We start from the raw sequence: 18,203 nt of genomic DNA on the forward strand, positions 1-18,203 counted from the left end.
ACCAATCAATATGGTCAAAATTGAGGAGAAATCAGAAAATAGAAACGAATAATTCCATAAAAACCTGACTGTTGATTTAACGAGAACAATGGTTACACACTATTGCGTTTTAAGGATGCAACGATTTTCTAGGAGTATTTTTGAAGGAAATACGCTAACAATTTGTCTGACCTGGCCTTACTTGTCCGTGGCCTCATAATAGTACTGAACGATTGTACGTTTGTCTCGATAATTTTTCAGCTGTTAAGGTTTTTGTATCATCTTCAGATATATCCTGAAACAAATTTGCAACATGGAAGGAAGGGTACATTGAGAAGCGATATTGCGATTTTGCTTAATTTTTTGGAACTTTTTATGACTTTTGCACACTATGCTGCTGACTCTTAGGCCCGTGTCTGTGCTCCATCGGATGCGATTTTATCGGAAGGCCTGTCAAAATTTTATATGAGATTTGACAGATAACGTCGGACGTGCGATTTCGTCGTACGACGGAATCAAAAAATTTTGATATCTTCGGACGCCGCATCCGATTTTATCTGTCAAACTAAATGTGTGATGTTTTGTAGGAACAATCTCAACTTAATTTTTCATGATCGTTATATTATTAAAATCATCCAAATAATCTCAATATTATACGAAAAAGCGTTTGACAGCACGTGCGATAAAATCGCATGCGATGGAGCACAGACACGGGCCTTAATTGAAGAATCTTTACAATCAATTTTAGTAATTGTAAGTTAATAAAACGAATTAGAAACTTGCTTGGATGATATAATAATTTAAGAAAAGCAACAATATAACCAATCGCATTGTTTAATATCATAAACCAGTTATTTTGTGTATTAACTGTAATAATATAATAATGTATGTGTAAAAAAAATGCATTCTCCTGGCCCTCAACGCTCGATCATTTAGAAAGCAGCTGATCTAAAGCAGTGGTCTCCAATCTGTGGTCACTTGAGACAAACATACTGCAATACATGGTATTTACAGTTACTTTCGAATGAAAATTTTGTTTTTCCCGCGTACAAAAAGTTATCGCTCTGCCCGATTGAAAATGAAGTGGCCGTAACTCGAAGCAAAACAGTACTTCAGTATTCATTGTAAAGGTAAACACCAACGTAAAAGCGAAATATTGTTTTCATGTTATGCTCACGATGACGATTTTAAATCAAATCGTCCGTATTATGAAACACGAGCTAGAAACTGTAAAGTAGGAAAGAAAATATCGTTTAGAACCATCGTTCTTGTCAATAAAAGACAAATGTAACTAGCTTAGCGAAAACGATAACTTTCCGACCTTTAACTTCTTTTGAGCATAGATAAAACCAACTCCGATCATGGCGGGTCAGATTTGTTCGGATTGTCAGGATAGGACTAAGCCCTTCCATCATCTATCGACTTCTCATTTAAGGAGTTTACTTATGTCCTCCTACCCAAGGCAAGCCCTCTAAACTCCAACGTCCTAAAGGTTTTTATGCTCGCCTAGACGATCAAGTGTCGAAAGTCCGCTTCGAAACAGTATCCACAGTACCCAAAATTTGAACATACCACAAAGCCTTTCTGATATTACTGATTGTTTAGTCATTGATATCGATTAAAAATTGGAGAAAAAAAGTATAGAAATTGGGGTTTTTATTGATGCGCAGGATGGCAGTCCATTCTGCTCATGTTCATTTCTGTTTCATAAAGTTTTATACAGATGTGAACTGTATTTTGCCGAAACAAGTTTGTTGATTTGGTATGCACTCACGGTTGCCACAAAATTTCAGCAAGAACATCAAAGTGGTTTGAAGATTTTTCTCAACCAAAACGTTAATTCCGCAAGCCGAATAGCGCGAGTAATTTTGACATGTGTTGTTGTATGATATACCAGTATACAACTACCTGTCATACACGGGTGAAACAAACAGTGGACAAAAGTTCTGCGGCTTTCCGAACATTTTGGCGCTCTTGTGGTGTCATATTCAAAATGGCAAAATGTTCAATATAGTTTAAATATTGGAGTCATTTCGGCCACGTTTCTATTTCCTATCAGTTCAATCAACTTGTCTTGTTTATATATTATACCATTGTACTCAAATCCAGTGTCTAACAACCAGTTCCGTATTAGTTTTAAAATATGAGGTGCATCAGGAAAAACATAAATATTGCAATTTGTAATAGGATGGTTAAAATATGGACGAGAGTAGTCATGAACGCCAAGATCTTTCCAGCATCCAACATTTTATTGTCAATTATCGCTTACTATACCCTCGACTTTTATATATATGTATGATGTAACCGTCTGATAATTTCGTGGGGAATATCTTTTGTCATCTGTTGATCGAACCCAATAAAGACTGGTTGTTTCCAGGTTTTAAAAAGCCCTCTTGCCATAACCCCTTGCGGTCCAAGAACTTATTATGCGGTCCAAGAACTTCATCAGCGGACGGATCATACTCCAAAGTTTTGCTTAATTTCATTTCATCAAACGATAATATACATTCACGTTCGTTACCATTCATTTCGCAGATAATCTCACTATATATAAAATCGAAAATCGCCACAATGACGTCAGGGTAAACATTCAGCGAGAGAGAGAAAGCGGTGAGAGCAGCTCTCTCTTAGCAACGCGCGTTGCTGCGAAAGGACTTGCTCCATGCCACACTGCCAGCCCGCGTGTAATGAGGGCAATGGTTACTTAGATTTTTTGTTTACACAAACCGATTTGAAAACACATGGTATTGGATATGATGTTTTTTTTTTTAATAATTAAAGTTGTAAATTAGTCACCTGATGATAATGTGTCCCATCTCATACCCCTTCACATTATAAATCAAGATATTCAAGGCAATTTAAAAAAAAAACATGTTTGAAAACTATGCAAAATAGCTTAATTGTGAAATGGTTGATATTCCAATTCATTCAATCATTAATAAAGCCAACCATACTCATTATTGGTGCTTAAGCACATCGAATACTACATACACCGTCTTCATCGGCAGATAAGTGTGGTACATAATATCCTGTAAAACGGGTTGCTATATCCAGGACGTCGAACATGTACACTCCCTCAAATCTTCTTCTATTTGGCGTAACGTTCTATGCGGACATGCCGGCCTGTATAGGCTTTCGAGACTTAATTCATTAACACGTAACCGGATAGTCAATCCATGGGCACACGTTACGGGGGGACGGGGGGCTACGGGGGGACGGTCCATGGGCCTGAACCCATGACGGGCATGTTATTGAATCGTTCGAGTCGACGACCACGTACCACGGGACCGCCCCAAATCTACTACTTCGCAATATTGGGTGAGTCGGGACAAGGGCAACGCATGACAACAAGAGGCAGATATAGCCGAGAGACCCTAAGCGGCCATATGCTAAAAAGCCTTGCTGAAATTCCGAGCAAGAAAGCGGCGGATGTTGATAGCTTGAAAGTTAAAATTGAATTTGTAACGATTTGCTCGCGGGCGGGAAGAACTACTTATTTTATGATGTCCTTCTGGAACAAAGCACTAAAGGGAGAGATGGTTCATTGTGTAACATGACTGCAACATACTGCGCGTTAGGTGAGACAACCGTGCGCACTGCATTCAGCCGGATCAGCATCAACTGCAAAATGATCCACAATGAATCTATGCTTACTGTAACGTGCCCAAGAGGGCTGAAAAGATTTTGACTGTATCTATCAAGAGTGATTGCGATGTCTACCATGTGATGCTATCACCGTACTATGGTGTTGATTATACGTTATAATTAAGGACACGTCAAATTAGAAGCAAAATCTGAAAAAAGTGGGGCGGCAAGAGTAAATAAAGTAGTTTGCAAGTAAACGTGAGTTTAGTTAATTGATCTGGAAAGGCTATAACAGTGTTGAACCATTCTTTTCTATAACAACATAGATTGGAATATTAGAACTACACATTTGGAATGGTTATATGAGGGGATATATTCACTGTCGAAATCTGATATTTGGCACAACAATAACAATTGTCTCATACACCCATTCCATTGAATGCTTCAAAACCAGTTTCAGGATATTAAAATAAAATTTTGATGGCGTTTTTGGAAATGACCCTCATGAAATTAAAGACCAACCAAATTTACATTTAAATTGTTCTAAGCATCTATTACTTATTATGAAACATAAGTCGAAAAAAAGAGTAGAAATGGAATTCGAACCATGTGCGATATCATATTTTTGTAGTTCAATCTTACGTTTATGGCTACAAAAAACAGAAAGCACCCTAATTTTTTAATCCACTGCATATCAATACGTTATTAAATGAACACGTTGTTGAGGTTACTACTTAGCTACGCTTTCCAAAAAATCACGTCAATAACCAAAAAATAAAAATCAAAAAATTATACATTTGTGTCAACAGAGGCATGGTACGTATCAGTTCAATTAAAAATAAGTAGAAATGCAGCTACTGAACCTTCTGTTTTATCAAAATGGCCACAAAACTCGCCAATCATGATTAGCATTGTTATTACTTATAAGTTTAAGTAAATAAGATTCATTGGTACTTTACGTGCGTAACAAATAACCTTATTTTGGAACACCAGTTAAAAAAATACAAAATTGCGTTACTTGGTTTTTTATGGTTATTTAAGATTTAAGATTTCCATCAGTATGGCTCAAAAGTAGCCTCATCGATATTTAACGGTTCTGAAATGTGCAGTAAGAACTGTAACAACCAGGAAGTTACAAGGTTAATACAGTTGTAAGCACAAATAAGAACAAATAGGTGTTTGAGTTATTGTTGTTGCCACTGAACGTGTAGAGTTTGAAAATGATTCGAAATTTGAGGACATCCGGTAGATTTTACCGGGCCTTAACTAGTGTTATTTAATAAAATTAGTACATCAATTAGTATACCTTGTGTTGTGTCTCTAGCGGTGGATTGTAACTTGAGGGGTGGGTTAGTAGTTTCTTTCGCCGTAAGATGGGAGCCCTCACGGACAAGACGATCTATCTTCTGTGATGTCGCATGCAAGACTAAATTTCATTTATTGTCATTTCAATTCAATTCAGCAAACGCTATGCGCAACTCGCACAACACCTTGCTTGAGGTCAAGTTTACTTGAGTACTGTTGTAATCAAGGTTATTAGACTCTATACAGGTTACGACAGAGCTCTTGAACAGCTCACCATTTTGAATATCTTATCTACAATTTGTCTGTCAAAATCGCCGCCAATCAGCTGATGCTTAGCATCAACAACAGAGGTAAGTTAACGGAAGACAAAACTTTTGCGGACTTTTTCAATAAACTAAAACATATCCCACAGTTAATATAATTTTATATTTTAGCTCAGCATAGCCGATCATAGAGACCCGGTATATGGTCGATCCTTACAGCTTTGCCGTATCTCTTCTTTCATTTCATTTCATTTCATTTCATTTATTTCATACAATATCCGCCATCAAGGCTAAATATAATAGACTTAAAACTAATTTAATACTAACAAATAAACAAAATAATTCATGAAAAACTAAGCCTAACTAACCTAGTCTTGACCTAGCAAAAAAGAAAAGAAAAAAAAACAAGAGTAGAGCGTAGAGACTATCATAAACTTAACAAAAACAAAAAAAGAGAGTAATAGAAAACTAAGGAGAATAATTAAAGGGAATTAGAAGAAAAAATACGGTTACGGAAAGAGTTAAGAGAGGAGTCGAAATCAAAGAGATAGTAAAAGTGGTTAAACAACCTGAAACAGGACAGAAGAGGGTCATTGAAAGTATAAAGAGTATGACGTGTTTCAATTGACAGAGGATCACGTGGACGAAGAGAACGAGAGGGAACATACAGCGAGATGGACGAGAGTAAATCAGGAGCATCAGTAGCAGAAAGTAATAAGCCACCAATAAAACAAGCCTGAAACACTTGGCGGCGGAAGCTTAAGGAGTGAAGATTGAAAAACTGCAATCGCGTTTCATAGGGAGGTAGTGAGGCAGCACCGAACAAACGACGAAAGGCAATCCTGGTAAAGAGGCGCTGAATGCTTTCAATTCTCGAACAGCCATCAATAGTGGGAGGATTCCAGATGATACTTGCATATTCAAGAATAGGCCTTACCAAAGCACAATAAAGGATTCTTAGGATGCTTTGATCTCTAAAAATAGTGGTAAAACGTAAGATAAACCCAAGGGTTCGATTTGCTTTTAGTAGCACCTCATCAAGCTGCAGTTTAAAGTTAAGACGACAGTCAAGTATAATACCAAGGTCACGGATGGACATAACACGAGAGAGGGAAGCGCTAGAGAGAGTATAGTTAAATAAAATAGGAGAAAGAGAGTGAGAGAAAGAAATAACAGAACATTTTTCGGGACACAGGCGAAGTAAATTGGATGAACACCAATGAGCAAAAGCATTGAGGTAATGCTGAAGTCTCAGACAATCAGAAGAAGAAGACACAGGTAAAAAGATTTTGATATCATCCGCATAAAGGAGATGACCATCAGGAGGTAAAACATTACAAACATCATTGATGAACAAAGAAAACAGAAGTGGACTTAGCACACAACCTTGAGGGACACCTGACGTACAAAAAAACTCCTCAGATAAGTACGACCCGGTTTTAACCCTGCATGATCGATTACTTAAATATGAGGACAGCCAGCTAATAATGCCATCACCAAAACCAAGTTTAGACAATTTAGCTAATAATAAGGAGTGAGGCAAACTATCAAAAGCAGCATGAAAGTCGGTGTATATTGCATCAAGTTGGGTACCGGCCTCAAAAGATCTAAAAATATTGGAAATAAAAGACATGAGATTAGTTGAAGTAGACCTACCAGGCATAAACCCATGCTGTTTAGGGCTAATAGCTGAACTACAACTATGAAGTATGGTTGGAAGGATACATAGCTCAAAAGTTTTGGCTGTGGCGCAAGTTTGGGTTATCCCACGATAATTAGAAACAATGCTACGGCATCCCTTTTTGTGTACCGGAAAAAGCCAACAGGATTTCCAAAGAGCAGGAAAAACCCCAAGAGAAAGTGAAAGGTTGAAAATTTTAGCAAGGTGTGGAGCAAGCACGTCCTTACAGTTTATTAAAACAGAGGCAGGAATGCCATCTGGACCAGGAGTAAAAGAACGTTTCAACCCAAATAACACCTGTACAACTGTTTCAGAGCTAACCGAAATATCGGAGAGATTAATTAAGTTCTCTGGCGTGTAGAGTAGCCCACCCTCAATAAGGTTAGGGTCACTAACCGGTGGCTCAAACATTTGGGAAAAATGTGCAGAGAATAGCTCACAGATCTCAACAGGCGTAGAGGCAGTTCGAGAATCAAGTACCATTTCATTAGGTAACGTATTGCACCCTCTTCGAATCCTAACAAATTGCCAGAAGGATGCTGGATCAGAACGGAAACGCGATTGCAGTCTACTCGAATAGGCCTCAAAACAAGCCCTGTTGTATAGTCGATGCGCAGAGGCAGCGTACTTAAATAAACGAAAGTTGAAAGCAGATCGGTTCAGACGATACCTCCTAAGATATTTCATTCTATCCTTTTTCAGGTTGCGAAGAGTACGATTGGACCAGGGAGGATTAGGAGGGGAACGAAAAATAGGTGTACATGAAAGGAGTGCAGAGGTTAACAAAGCATTAAACGATTGGACAGCCTCGTCGACCGATGTACATTGATAAAAAAAAGACCAGTCGGAACGAGATAGAATTGAATTAAGTTTACGATAGTCTGTGAGCCGAAAATTATAACGAACTCTCAATGAATTAGGAGCAGAAGGTAATACATTCATAACCCTACTAGCCCTAAATAAAGAAGACGGTAACGCAATTTCTAGAGCAGGATGATGGGCATCCTGGGGCAGGAGCAGTGACGAAGCAGGATACACAGAACAACAAGCAGCTGCAGCAGAGTTGGAGAGCACCAGGTCCAAATAATGATTTAAATGGTTATGCACCCCGTTCAGCTGATAGAGTTCATGCAGGTTTAACTTATCCAAAAAGCAGGAACTGGATGTATTCGAAGAAATATGTGGCACATAATGTCTCATAGGTAAAGATGAATCTGGCCTTACTGCGGTAGAAAGCGACCACTCTAACGCAGGTTGATTGAAGTCACCCAGAAGGATAAGATGATCATTCGGTTTCATTTGCATGTATGCATCACTGATGAAAGCAGAAAGGGATTCCAAATAGTTGCGGTCGCTGCTCAAATACGGTGGCACATAAACAATCCCCACATAAAGACGAAACTTAGAAAAAGAAACACGTATACATAAAGCTTCAAGCGTGGGTTGATTAATGTTAAGTGCCACAGAAGGATATCGAACGGAACATGCAAGTAGCACACCACCCCCACGCGAACGTTCGTTGTTTAACCTGCTTCGATCACAGCGGTATATGTTGTAGGCATCACTATCAAGGACCATGTTGGATGGAATCGATTCGTTTAACCAGGTTTCAGTAAGGGCAAGCATTTCAAACCCTGATTCATTCGCAGAAAGGCGCAATTCATTGTATTTGGTGCGAAGGCCTCGAACATTTTGGTAATATATCACAAATGGGTCTATTACTTGTGAGCTATCCGTTTGGCAAACGGGCTGATCTGTGGTGAGCGGTTCGTGTTGCTGAGATTCGATTGTGATTGAAGCCCCACCCCCGGTGATAACTGAGGCGGAGTGGGAGGAAACTCCAGTTGAACAGCCTCTAGGATCTCGGTCATCTGGGATGGTGAGCAACAAACTCCCGAACAGTAAGTGAAACTGGCCAAATAGTAGAGTGCAGCGCAAGCTCCTTAAGAGATTTAGGAACACTCACTTTGAACGATATGAAGGACATCGAGTCCAGGTTCACACCCTTTTTCGTGAGACGGTAAACATTAATATCGTCCGTTGGTAGCACAGCTTTAAGCCACACACGCATATCATCAGCCGAGACATGCGATTTGATGTTCGTGAAGTATAACCATACTTTCTCGGCTATGCCCGTGTTGGTGGTGTTTTGGTTCAAAACAGGATCAGAAGATGCTTGTGTATTTGTTCGATAGTTTCCAGCACTAACATCACTAGTCGGCTTAGTACGATGATTGTAGTGGTTACAGTTGTCAGAATCATCCACAGTGTTGGTATCGTTCGCAGCTTGGATATCATCAGTGAGCTCCGTTGAGTTTGTAAATGTACGGCGAGCGGAAGCTGTTTTAGTCGTTCTGGATGTATTTGTGGCATTGAGCGACGATACATTAGTGGATGTGTGCGATCGCGATGCGTTGCTAACAGACGGCTTAGCTAATATGGGTGTTAGCGCTCGCTTATCAACGAGAGCGAGGATCTCAGGAAGCAAATCGCTCTTGATAGCCGATCTAAGAGAAGAGAGAGATGAGTCAATTGTGGTGAGAATATCTGCTTTCACCAACTCGAGTAGGGCTGCTATCTCACTTGTGAGAAGTGAATTTGTGCCAATGCGAAACTCGTGACATGTTTTGCACAACCACAACAATTGATTATTACGCCCAAGCTCACGAGTAGAATCACGGGACAACCCCGTGCAATGGGTGTGATGCTTGGAACCACAAACACCGGCACAGGACACCGAATTAGCACTATCGGTGGGTGCATTGCAGGTTGAGCACTGCATAACGATGACTCAGCACAATCTGATGAGTGACAGGAGCAGAAACGAAGCCAAACACTTTCTCGGCAAAAATGTTGAATAAACAGAAGCAGCTTTATATTAATCGAAGGCACGCACTAGCCGGTACGAACAACTCAGCAGCACCACTGTTGCAAATGTTGAGATTCCAGAAAAAAACACGGCAAAACAGCGTATAAAATCAGGAGCACGAGGAAGGCACATCCACTCAGTTTGACAGTCAATCTCTCTCTGCTGACAACAATCAGCTGCTAAGGCGACTGTGAGAAATAATGCAGCGGGCAAAGTTTTCAAACGCGTTTGCTGGTTCTACAAAGAGAATGTAGGATTTCAATGAATGGCCCACGATCGAACGATTAACGTCGATTCTATAACATAACATGGTTATCTCAGGAGCAACGACTGAGTGCAGGAGCAAGTGCGGAAAGCCACTATGGTTACCGGACCGAGAGGGCAGTGAACCGGCTGATCGGACGATGGACTAATCATACAATGACATCAGCAGGTCGGTCGATGGACCGATGTGCAGACCAGAGAGTGGATCCTACGGTGCGCTCAGCATTAGGTGACTGATAATATAACTGACTCTGGCCAGTTCAGCGCTTGATGGCGAATCAGGTGGGTATCAGGTGTGCATTACAACCCAATGTTTACAAGTCAATCCGTCATCTAGACGTATTGATGTAACCGTGCTGACCGCTCAATCGGACGCTTGTTGGTTTCAATCATTTGGCTAAAAATCGCGCTTAGCTCATGAGGCACGTAATAAACATGAAATACGAAGCGACCAAGAAGTGTAATATGCTGCTTCACACAGTAAAGGCTTTAGGGTGCCGGGAGCCTTAAGCGGTAACTAGTCGATTATCGTTGAAGCCGCCACTAACTTCACATTGTTGATTGATATTATATTTTGATATGCGAGCTCTGCGCGTGTGTGCAGATTCAATTGTGGTTATGGAATTAATATTCTATTCTTTTTTGTAGGACAACAAGAGGATTGGTTGGTCTGGTTACACATCTCACATCACACATGCTAAGAGAAACCCGGTACATGATGTCTTGTTACACTTGGTCCAGTCTACTTGAACATAGCTAATTTTACTATTTGCATGAAGCTACATTATAAAAAATGTTGCGAGTAACCATTCAAAATAAACGCATCGGTAATAGTGATGGGCAGGTCGACCCGAACCTATCGGGTCGGAGCCATCCGTAAGCGACAAGGAGTCGTTCGGGTCGACCCGAAAAGTACAAGTAGGTTCAGTAGGTACAACGACTCCGGTAGATGCAAAAAAGCATAAGCGACTCTGACCCATTGGTGCTACGAGTTCGGGTCGGGTCGAGCCAAGGTGGGCTCATTCCGACCCGCTGGTGCAGCGAGTTCGGGTGCAGCAAAAAAAAAAATGTTATTTTTTGCAATATTTTGTTGAGTTGACCACGAGGGTGTGTGCGTTAATGTTAATTATACTATTAAATCTAATTATGTATAATCATTTATATGACCGAAGCCGCTGAGGACGGTACATTAATTGATGAATGAATTATTCTTACTTATTCTAACTATACTCTATCATTACTTCGACGTTGTTCTTCTAGCATTTCCAACAATTATTAAACCTAATTTAAATGGCAATGATGAGATACAATAAAATTCAATAATGCCATACAGTTTGTTTAACTCTGCCACGAGACGTTAATCATGATGACTCTGAATCTCAAACGATAGTAAACACTACCGTGTGTTTTGAGCGATTCAGTGATAATATGTGTTTCGACGTGTGTTTTCTGCGATAAAAAAGAAAATTATATAAAATTACTTACTGCAGAACGAAATAAGGATCAGGAGAAATGTCGTCAATTGCTGGAAGTAAATGATTTTTTATCCAAGGAATTAGAATCTGTCTCCAAAAAGAGCTACAAAACTCCAAAAAGCAGGTTGAACTTCAGCAAGTTAGTTTTAATAAATTTAAAGAAACTTTTTTGTCACCCTCCCAGTTCGAACAAAAAAAATGTTTAAAAAAAAACCTTTAGCTAAAATCAAATAGATTTAATAACAGGGAAACGAAAAAAAGTTCGACGGACTAAAGAAGATATTAGCAATTTTTTTACGTTACGCTATTTTGGAATAAGATCGTATCAGTATCTTAGAAAGGATATGTATTTTTCTGTAGCAGCCCCATGTACATTACAACCAAGGTTATTAGACTCTATACAGGTTATGACAAAAGCCCTTTTGGCCGATCTTCAATAAAAAAATGAATGAAAAAATTTTGACAGACAAATTGGAAAGGTTTGTTTACAATTTGAACGGTTTGTTTACAATCAGTTTGCAATCGGTCAGTCGCAAAGCCATCGTTATTTCTAGAGTGTATTTCAACAACTTTTATCGTTTTCAACATATTATAATGAATTATTTATTATGTCTTCAAACTATAAGTGCTCTGTAGCCTCTTGTAAAAACAATAGGTACAATGTGAAGAAGATGGGATCTAAAATTTACCTCCATGAATTCCCAGAGTGTCTAGCAACGAAGCAAAAATGGATTGTATTTTGTGGAAAGGATAATCCTTGGATGCCTTCTCCAAATAATGTTGTATGCTCGGAACATTTTGTACCATCTGATTATCAATTAAGAAACGTGCAGGAAACTAAGCGGGGATCTAATTGGTTAAAACGGGTTAAACGGGGATCTAATTGGTCAAGGTAAGATTCTATAAATCCTGATGATTATTCTATTTACGATTTTTTTAACTTTTTGTTGTGTTTACAGCCATTCCGTCAGTTTTATCGCCGTTAGAAAATGATAGTGATGTGGTATATCACTTTTAGTGTACAATTGAAAAAGGGGTGTTTTGTTGGAACTGTAACTTTTATTTATACTCTCTATAATTTTCTCTATAATTGGACAGAGTTTCCCCTTATGAAGTCTAACTTTTATCTGCCTATCCTAAATCCTATCCCGCTATTTATACTAAAATTTCCCTATCTAATCCTAGCTTAATTCATTTACTTCCTATGTATCCTTAATTCCGTCTTATGCCTAATTTCCTATGCTACCTATTCTATCCTTATCTTTTCGTATTAGCTATCCTATTCTAACCTATACTAACACGCTTCTACCAATCACAACTATTCCTATAAAGATAGCTTACTATAATTTCTGCTATATAGCTTACTATAATTATATTCATTACGCCTATGTGTATGCGCCACAGTGATATTGCATTATTGCACTTAGACAACAATATCAATAACCAAAACACAAACGAAGGGAGAATCGATTGCCCCCTGCCGGAAGGTAAGTTGTTACCAAATTATGTGTTAGTATTACATACTTTCATCTATATTAATATGGAAATCAATATAATTTCAGCTGGTTCTTCGTTTTGTGATGAACATATCATTGAACAAAGTGCAGGCAACTTTAGTATTGAAATAAATGAAAAAGATGTGTGTTTCAAGTGTAAAGACTATGAAGAGAAAATATGTGATCTAGAATCTAAACTTAAATCAGTAGAAGACAGGAACGAGCGGTTAGCTGATGTAAATAATCAGCTAAGCGAAAAATTGAAAATATTTTATGAAAAAGAAAAAGCTCATATTAAGCAAATACAAACATTTGAAAAAGCAAATAACAAAATTAAGGAAGAATGGCCACGAAAAAAAATTATAGAAAATATGAAAGAGGCACTGAAAGGCATTTTATCAAGCAACCAAATTGATCTCATTTTAGAAATCAAGAAAGCAGTAAGATGGTCAATGCAAGAACTTTCTGCAGCATTTACATTAAAATATTTCAGTCAAAGGGCTTACAAATATATAATTTTTTATTTAAAAATTCCTCTGCCATCCATAAGAATATTACAACGTTATGCAAGCAAGATTGACCTTAAACAAGGCATTCTAGATGATATTTTATCATTCATTGGGTCCTTTGCTCAAACATTGAGTCCTATGGATAGAGAATGTGTATTGTCGTTCGATGAGATGAAGGTGTCTCGTATATTGGAATACGATCCATCGGCGGATGAAGTGGTAGGTCCTTTAGACTTTTGACAAATAGTAATGATGCGCGGGCTTTTTAAACAATGGAAACAACCTATTTGTATTGCTTTTGACCAAAAAATCGCCAAAGATATTTTGATTGACATAATAACAAGGCTCAGTGATAAGATGATAAATGTTGTAGCGATAGTTAGCGATAATTGCCAATCAAACATAAAATGTTGGAAGGAGTTAGGTGCTAGGGATGACATCGAAAAACCATATTTTTTACATCCTAAAACACAAAATAATGTATATGTAGTCCCAGATGCTCTGCATCTTCTAAAATTGTTGAAGAACTGGTTATTGGATCATGGGTTTGAACATAACGGCAAACACATAGAAACCAGCAACCTTTTACGTATGGTAGCTCAAAGCATGGAGTCCGAAATGACTCCTTTGTTCAAGCTTACAATGGCACACATAAATATGACCCCCCAACAGCGTCAAAATGTTCGTCGAGCTGCAGAATTGCTGTCTCGCACTACCGCTGTAGCTTTTCGAACTTATTACCCTTACAATGAAAATGCAAAAGTTTTAGCTGATTTTATTGAAAAGGTTGATTTATGGTTTAGTGTGTCAAATTCTTACACGTCGTTTGCAAAGTTAGACTATAAAAAAGCTTTCAAAGCGAGTGATGATCAAATTGGCGCCTTGAGAGATATGTTTGAAACTGTATCAACTATGACCATACCAGGAAAGTCAAGTTTGAAAGTATTCCAACGATCCATTATAATGCAAATCACGTCTTTGCAAATGGTTTTTGCAGATATGAAAAAAACATGATATACAATTCATCTGCACACATAAAGTAAGCAATATTTAAGTATTTAGAATTTTGGATTCAATAAAGTTTATTTTTTTATTTTTCAGCTAAACCAAGACGTATTAGAGAATTTATTTTCGCAAATAAGGCAAATGGGAGGAGCTTATGACCATCCTTCTCCACTAAGCTGTGTGTATCGAATACGTACAATTATTTTGGGGAAAACACCTAGTAACCCGCGACACGCGGGTGCAACGAGTTCGGATCGACCCGAATGATGAGTAGGTGCGAGAGAGCATAAGCGACTCCGACCCGTTGGTGCAGCAAGTTCGGGTCGGGTCGGGTCGGATTGAACCTATCTTGACTCGACATTTTCATTGTAAGGGTAATAAGTTCGAAAAGCTACAGCGGTAGTGCGAGACAGCAATTCTGCAGCTCGACGAACATTTTGACGCTGTTGGGGGGTCATATTTATGTGTGCCATTGTAAGCTTGAACAAAGGAGTCATTTCGGACTCCATGCTTTGAGCTACCATACGTAAAAGGTTGCTGGTTTCTATGTGTTTGCCGTTATGTTCAAACCCATGATCCAATAACCAGTTCTTCAACAATTTTAGAAGATGCAGAGCATCTGGGACTACATATACATTATTTTGTGTTTTAGGATGTAAAAAATATGGTTTTTCGATGTCATCCCTAGCACCTAACTCCTTCCAACATTTTATGTTTGATTGGCAATTATCGCTAACTATCGCTACAACATTTATCATCTTATCACTGAGCCTTGTTATTATGTCAATCAAAATATCTTTGGCGATTTTTTGGTCAAAAGCAATACAAATAGGTTGTTTCCATTGTTTAAAAAGCCCGCGCATCATTACTATTTGTCAAAAGTCTAAAGGACCTACCACTTCATCCGCCGATGGATCGTATTCCAATATACGAGACACCTTCATCTCATCGAACGACAATACACATTCTCTATCCATAGGACTCAATGTTTGAGCAAAGGACCCAATGAATGATAAAATATCATCTAGAATGCCTTGTTTAAGGTCAATCTTGCTTGCATAACGTTGTAATATTCTTATGGATGGCAGAGGAATTTTTAAATAAAAAATTATATATTTGTAAGCCCTTTGACTGAAATATTTTAATGTAAATGCTGCAGAAAGTTCTTGCATTGACCATCTTACTGCTTTCTTGATTTCTAAAATGAGATCAATTTGGTTGCTTGATAAAATGCCTTTCAGTGCCTCTTTCATATTTTCTATAATTTTTTTTCGTGGCCATTCTTCCTTAATTTTGTTATTTGCTTTTTCAAATGTTTGTATTTGCTTAATATGAGCTTTTTCTTTTTCATAAAATATTTTCAATTTTTCGCTTAGCTGATTATTTACATCAGCTAACCGCTCGTTCCTGTCTTCTACTGATTTAAGTTTAGATTCTAGATCACATATTTTCTCTTCATAGTCTTTACACTTGAAACACACATCTTTTTCATTTATTTCAATAGTAAAGTTGCCTGCACTTTGTTCAATGATATGTTCATCACAAAACGAAGAACCAGCTGAAATTATATTGATTTCCATATTAATATAGATGAAAGTATGTAATACTAACACATAATTTGGTAACAACTTACCTTCCGGCAGGGGGCAATCGATTCTCCCTTCGTTTGTGTTTTGGTTATTGATATTGTTGTCTAAGTGCAATAATGCAATATCACTATCATTTTCTAACGGCGATAAAACTGACGGAATGGCTGTAAACACAACAAAAAGTTAAAAAAATCGTAAATAGAATAATCATCAGGATTTATAGAATCTTACCTTGACCAATTAGATCCCCGTTTAACCCGTTTTAACCAATTAGATCCCCGCTTAGTTTCCTGCACGTTTCTTAATTGATAATCAGATGGTACAAAATGTTCCGAGCATACAACATTATTTGGAGAAGGCATCCAAGGATTATCCTTTCCACAAAATACAATCCATTTTTGCTTCGTTGCTAGACACTCTGGGAATTCATGGAGGTAAATTTTAGATCCCATCTTCTTCACATTGTACCTATTGTTTTTACAAGAGGCTACAGAGCACTTATAGTTTGAAGACATAATAAATAATTCATTATAATATGTTGAAAACGATAAAAGTTGTTGAAATACACTCTAGAAATAACGATGGCTTTGCGACTGACCGATTGCAAACTGATTGTAAACAACCCGTTCAAATTGTAAACAAACCTTTCCAATTTGTCTGTCAAAATTTTTTCATTCATTTTTTTATTGAAGATCGGCCAAAAGGGCTTTTGTCATAACCTGTATAGAGTCTAATAACCTTGGTTGTAATGTACATGGGGCTGCTACAGAAAAATACATATCCTTTCTAAGATACTGATACGATCTTATTCCAAAATAGCGTAACGTAAAAAAATTGCTAATATCTTCTTTAGTCCGTCGAACTTTTTTTCGTTTCCCTGTTATTAAATCTATTTGATTTTAGCTAAAGGTTTTTTTTTAAACATTTTTTTTTGTTCGAACTGGGAGGGTGACAAAAAAGTTTCTTTAAATTTATTAAAACTAACTTGCTGAAGTTCAACCTGCTTTTTGGAGTTTTGTAGCTCTTTTTGGAGACAGATTCTAATTCCTTGGATAAAAAATCATTTACTTCCAGCAATTGACGACATTTCTCCTGATCCTTATTTCGTTCTGCAGTAAGTAATTTTATATAATTTTCTTTTTTATCGCAGAAAACACACGTCGAAACACATATTATCACTGAATCGCTCAAAACACACGGTAGTGTTTACTATCGTTTGAGATTCAGAGTCATCATGATTAACGTCTCGTGGCAGAGTTAAACAAACTGTATGGCATTATTGAATTTTATTGTATCTCATCATTGCCATTTAAATTAGGTTTAATAATTGTTGGAAATGCTAGAAGAACAACGTCGAAGTAATGATAGAGTATAGTTAGAATAAGTAAGAATAATTCATTCATCAATTAATGTACCGTCCTCAGCGGCTTCGGTCATATAAATGATTATACATAATTAGATTTAATAGTATAATTAACATTAACGCACACACCCTCGTGGTCAACTCAACAAAATATTGCAAAAAATAACATTTTTTTTTTTGCAAATTTGTTTCAATACAGTGTAAACGCATTACAGCCAGAATTCAATAGTTGAACGCTTTCTAGTTGACATGCTTTTTAGCTGAACGTCCGTTAGTTGGCTTACAGTTCGATTAAAAAGCATACGTTTGTATAGAAAACACAGTTTTTGAAAAGTTCTCAAAAATATCACGGCTTTCCGAGTAAAATCAAAGATTTTTTTAAAGCACATATTGGTTAGCAGGGAATCGAAGTTCAACCAGTGATTTTAGACTGTAGTTGACCTTCAATTGCCTGAAGACTATCGAATATGTGTATTTTTAAACAAGACAAAATTCCAAAGATTTTCTTAACAGGACATGCAATTTTTGCGAGTTTTTACAAGACCTATCATATTTTAGTATGTATGTAATGTATGTATAATGACCCCCTATTAGCCTAGAATAGCCAAAATCAAGTAAAGGGGGGGGGGGGGGGAAGTCTGGTGAATTGGCAAAGAAAATAATAGAAATTGCAAGCAGTGTTACAAAGGAAACGCATAATGAAAAGCAAAGTGCTTTGGATGTTGAGGAAACAATTAATCTGATTTATTATTTAAATTGATGATTCTAATTCATATATAGGAATAACTTAAGCCAACTATCCAACAGTACGCTTGTAAAC

At 37.6% G+C, this 18,203-nt stretch overlaps 1 protein-coding gene across 1 annotated transcript; it reads right to left on the minus strand.

The window, feature by feature from the left end:
• Positions 1-8,680: 8,680 nt before the first annotated feature.
• On the minus strand, positions 8,681-9,854 carry LOC120959318 (uncharacterized). The gene is made up of 2 exons (XM_040382617.2): positions 9,397-9,854; positions 8,681-9,320 (listed from the first exon to the last, which is right to left on the minus strand). Exons 1-2 carry the CDS (start codon positions 9,435-9,437, stop codon positions 8,681-8,683), a joined length of 681 nt encoding a protein of 226 aa, XP_040238551.2. The 5' UTR covers positions 9,438-9,854.
• Positions 9,855-18,203: the final 8,349 nt, after the last annotated feature.

This window comes from Anopheles coluzzii, chromosome X (assembly GCF_943734685.1).
Source record: "Anopheles coluzzii chromosome X, AcolN3, whole genome shotgun sequence".
Taxonomy (NCBI): domain Eukaryota; kingdom Metazoa; phylum Arthropoda; class Insecta; order Diptera; family Culicidae; genus Anopheles; species Anopheles coluzzii.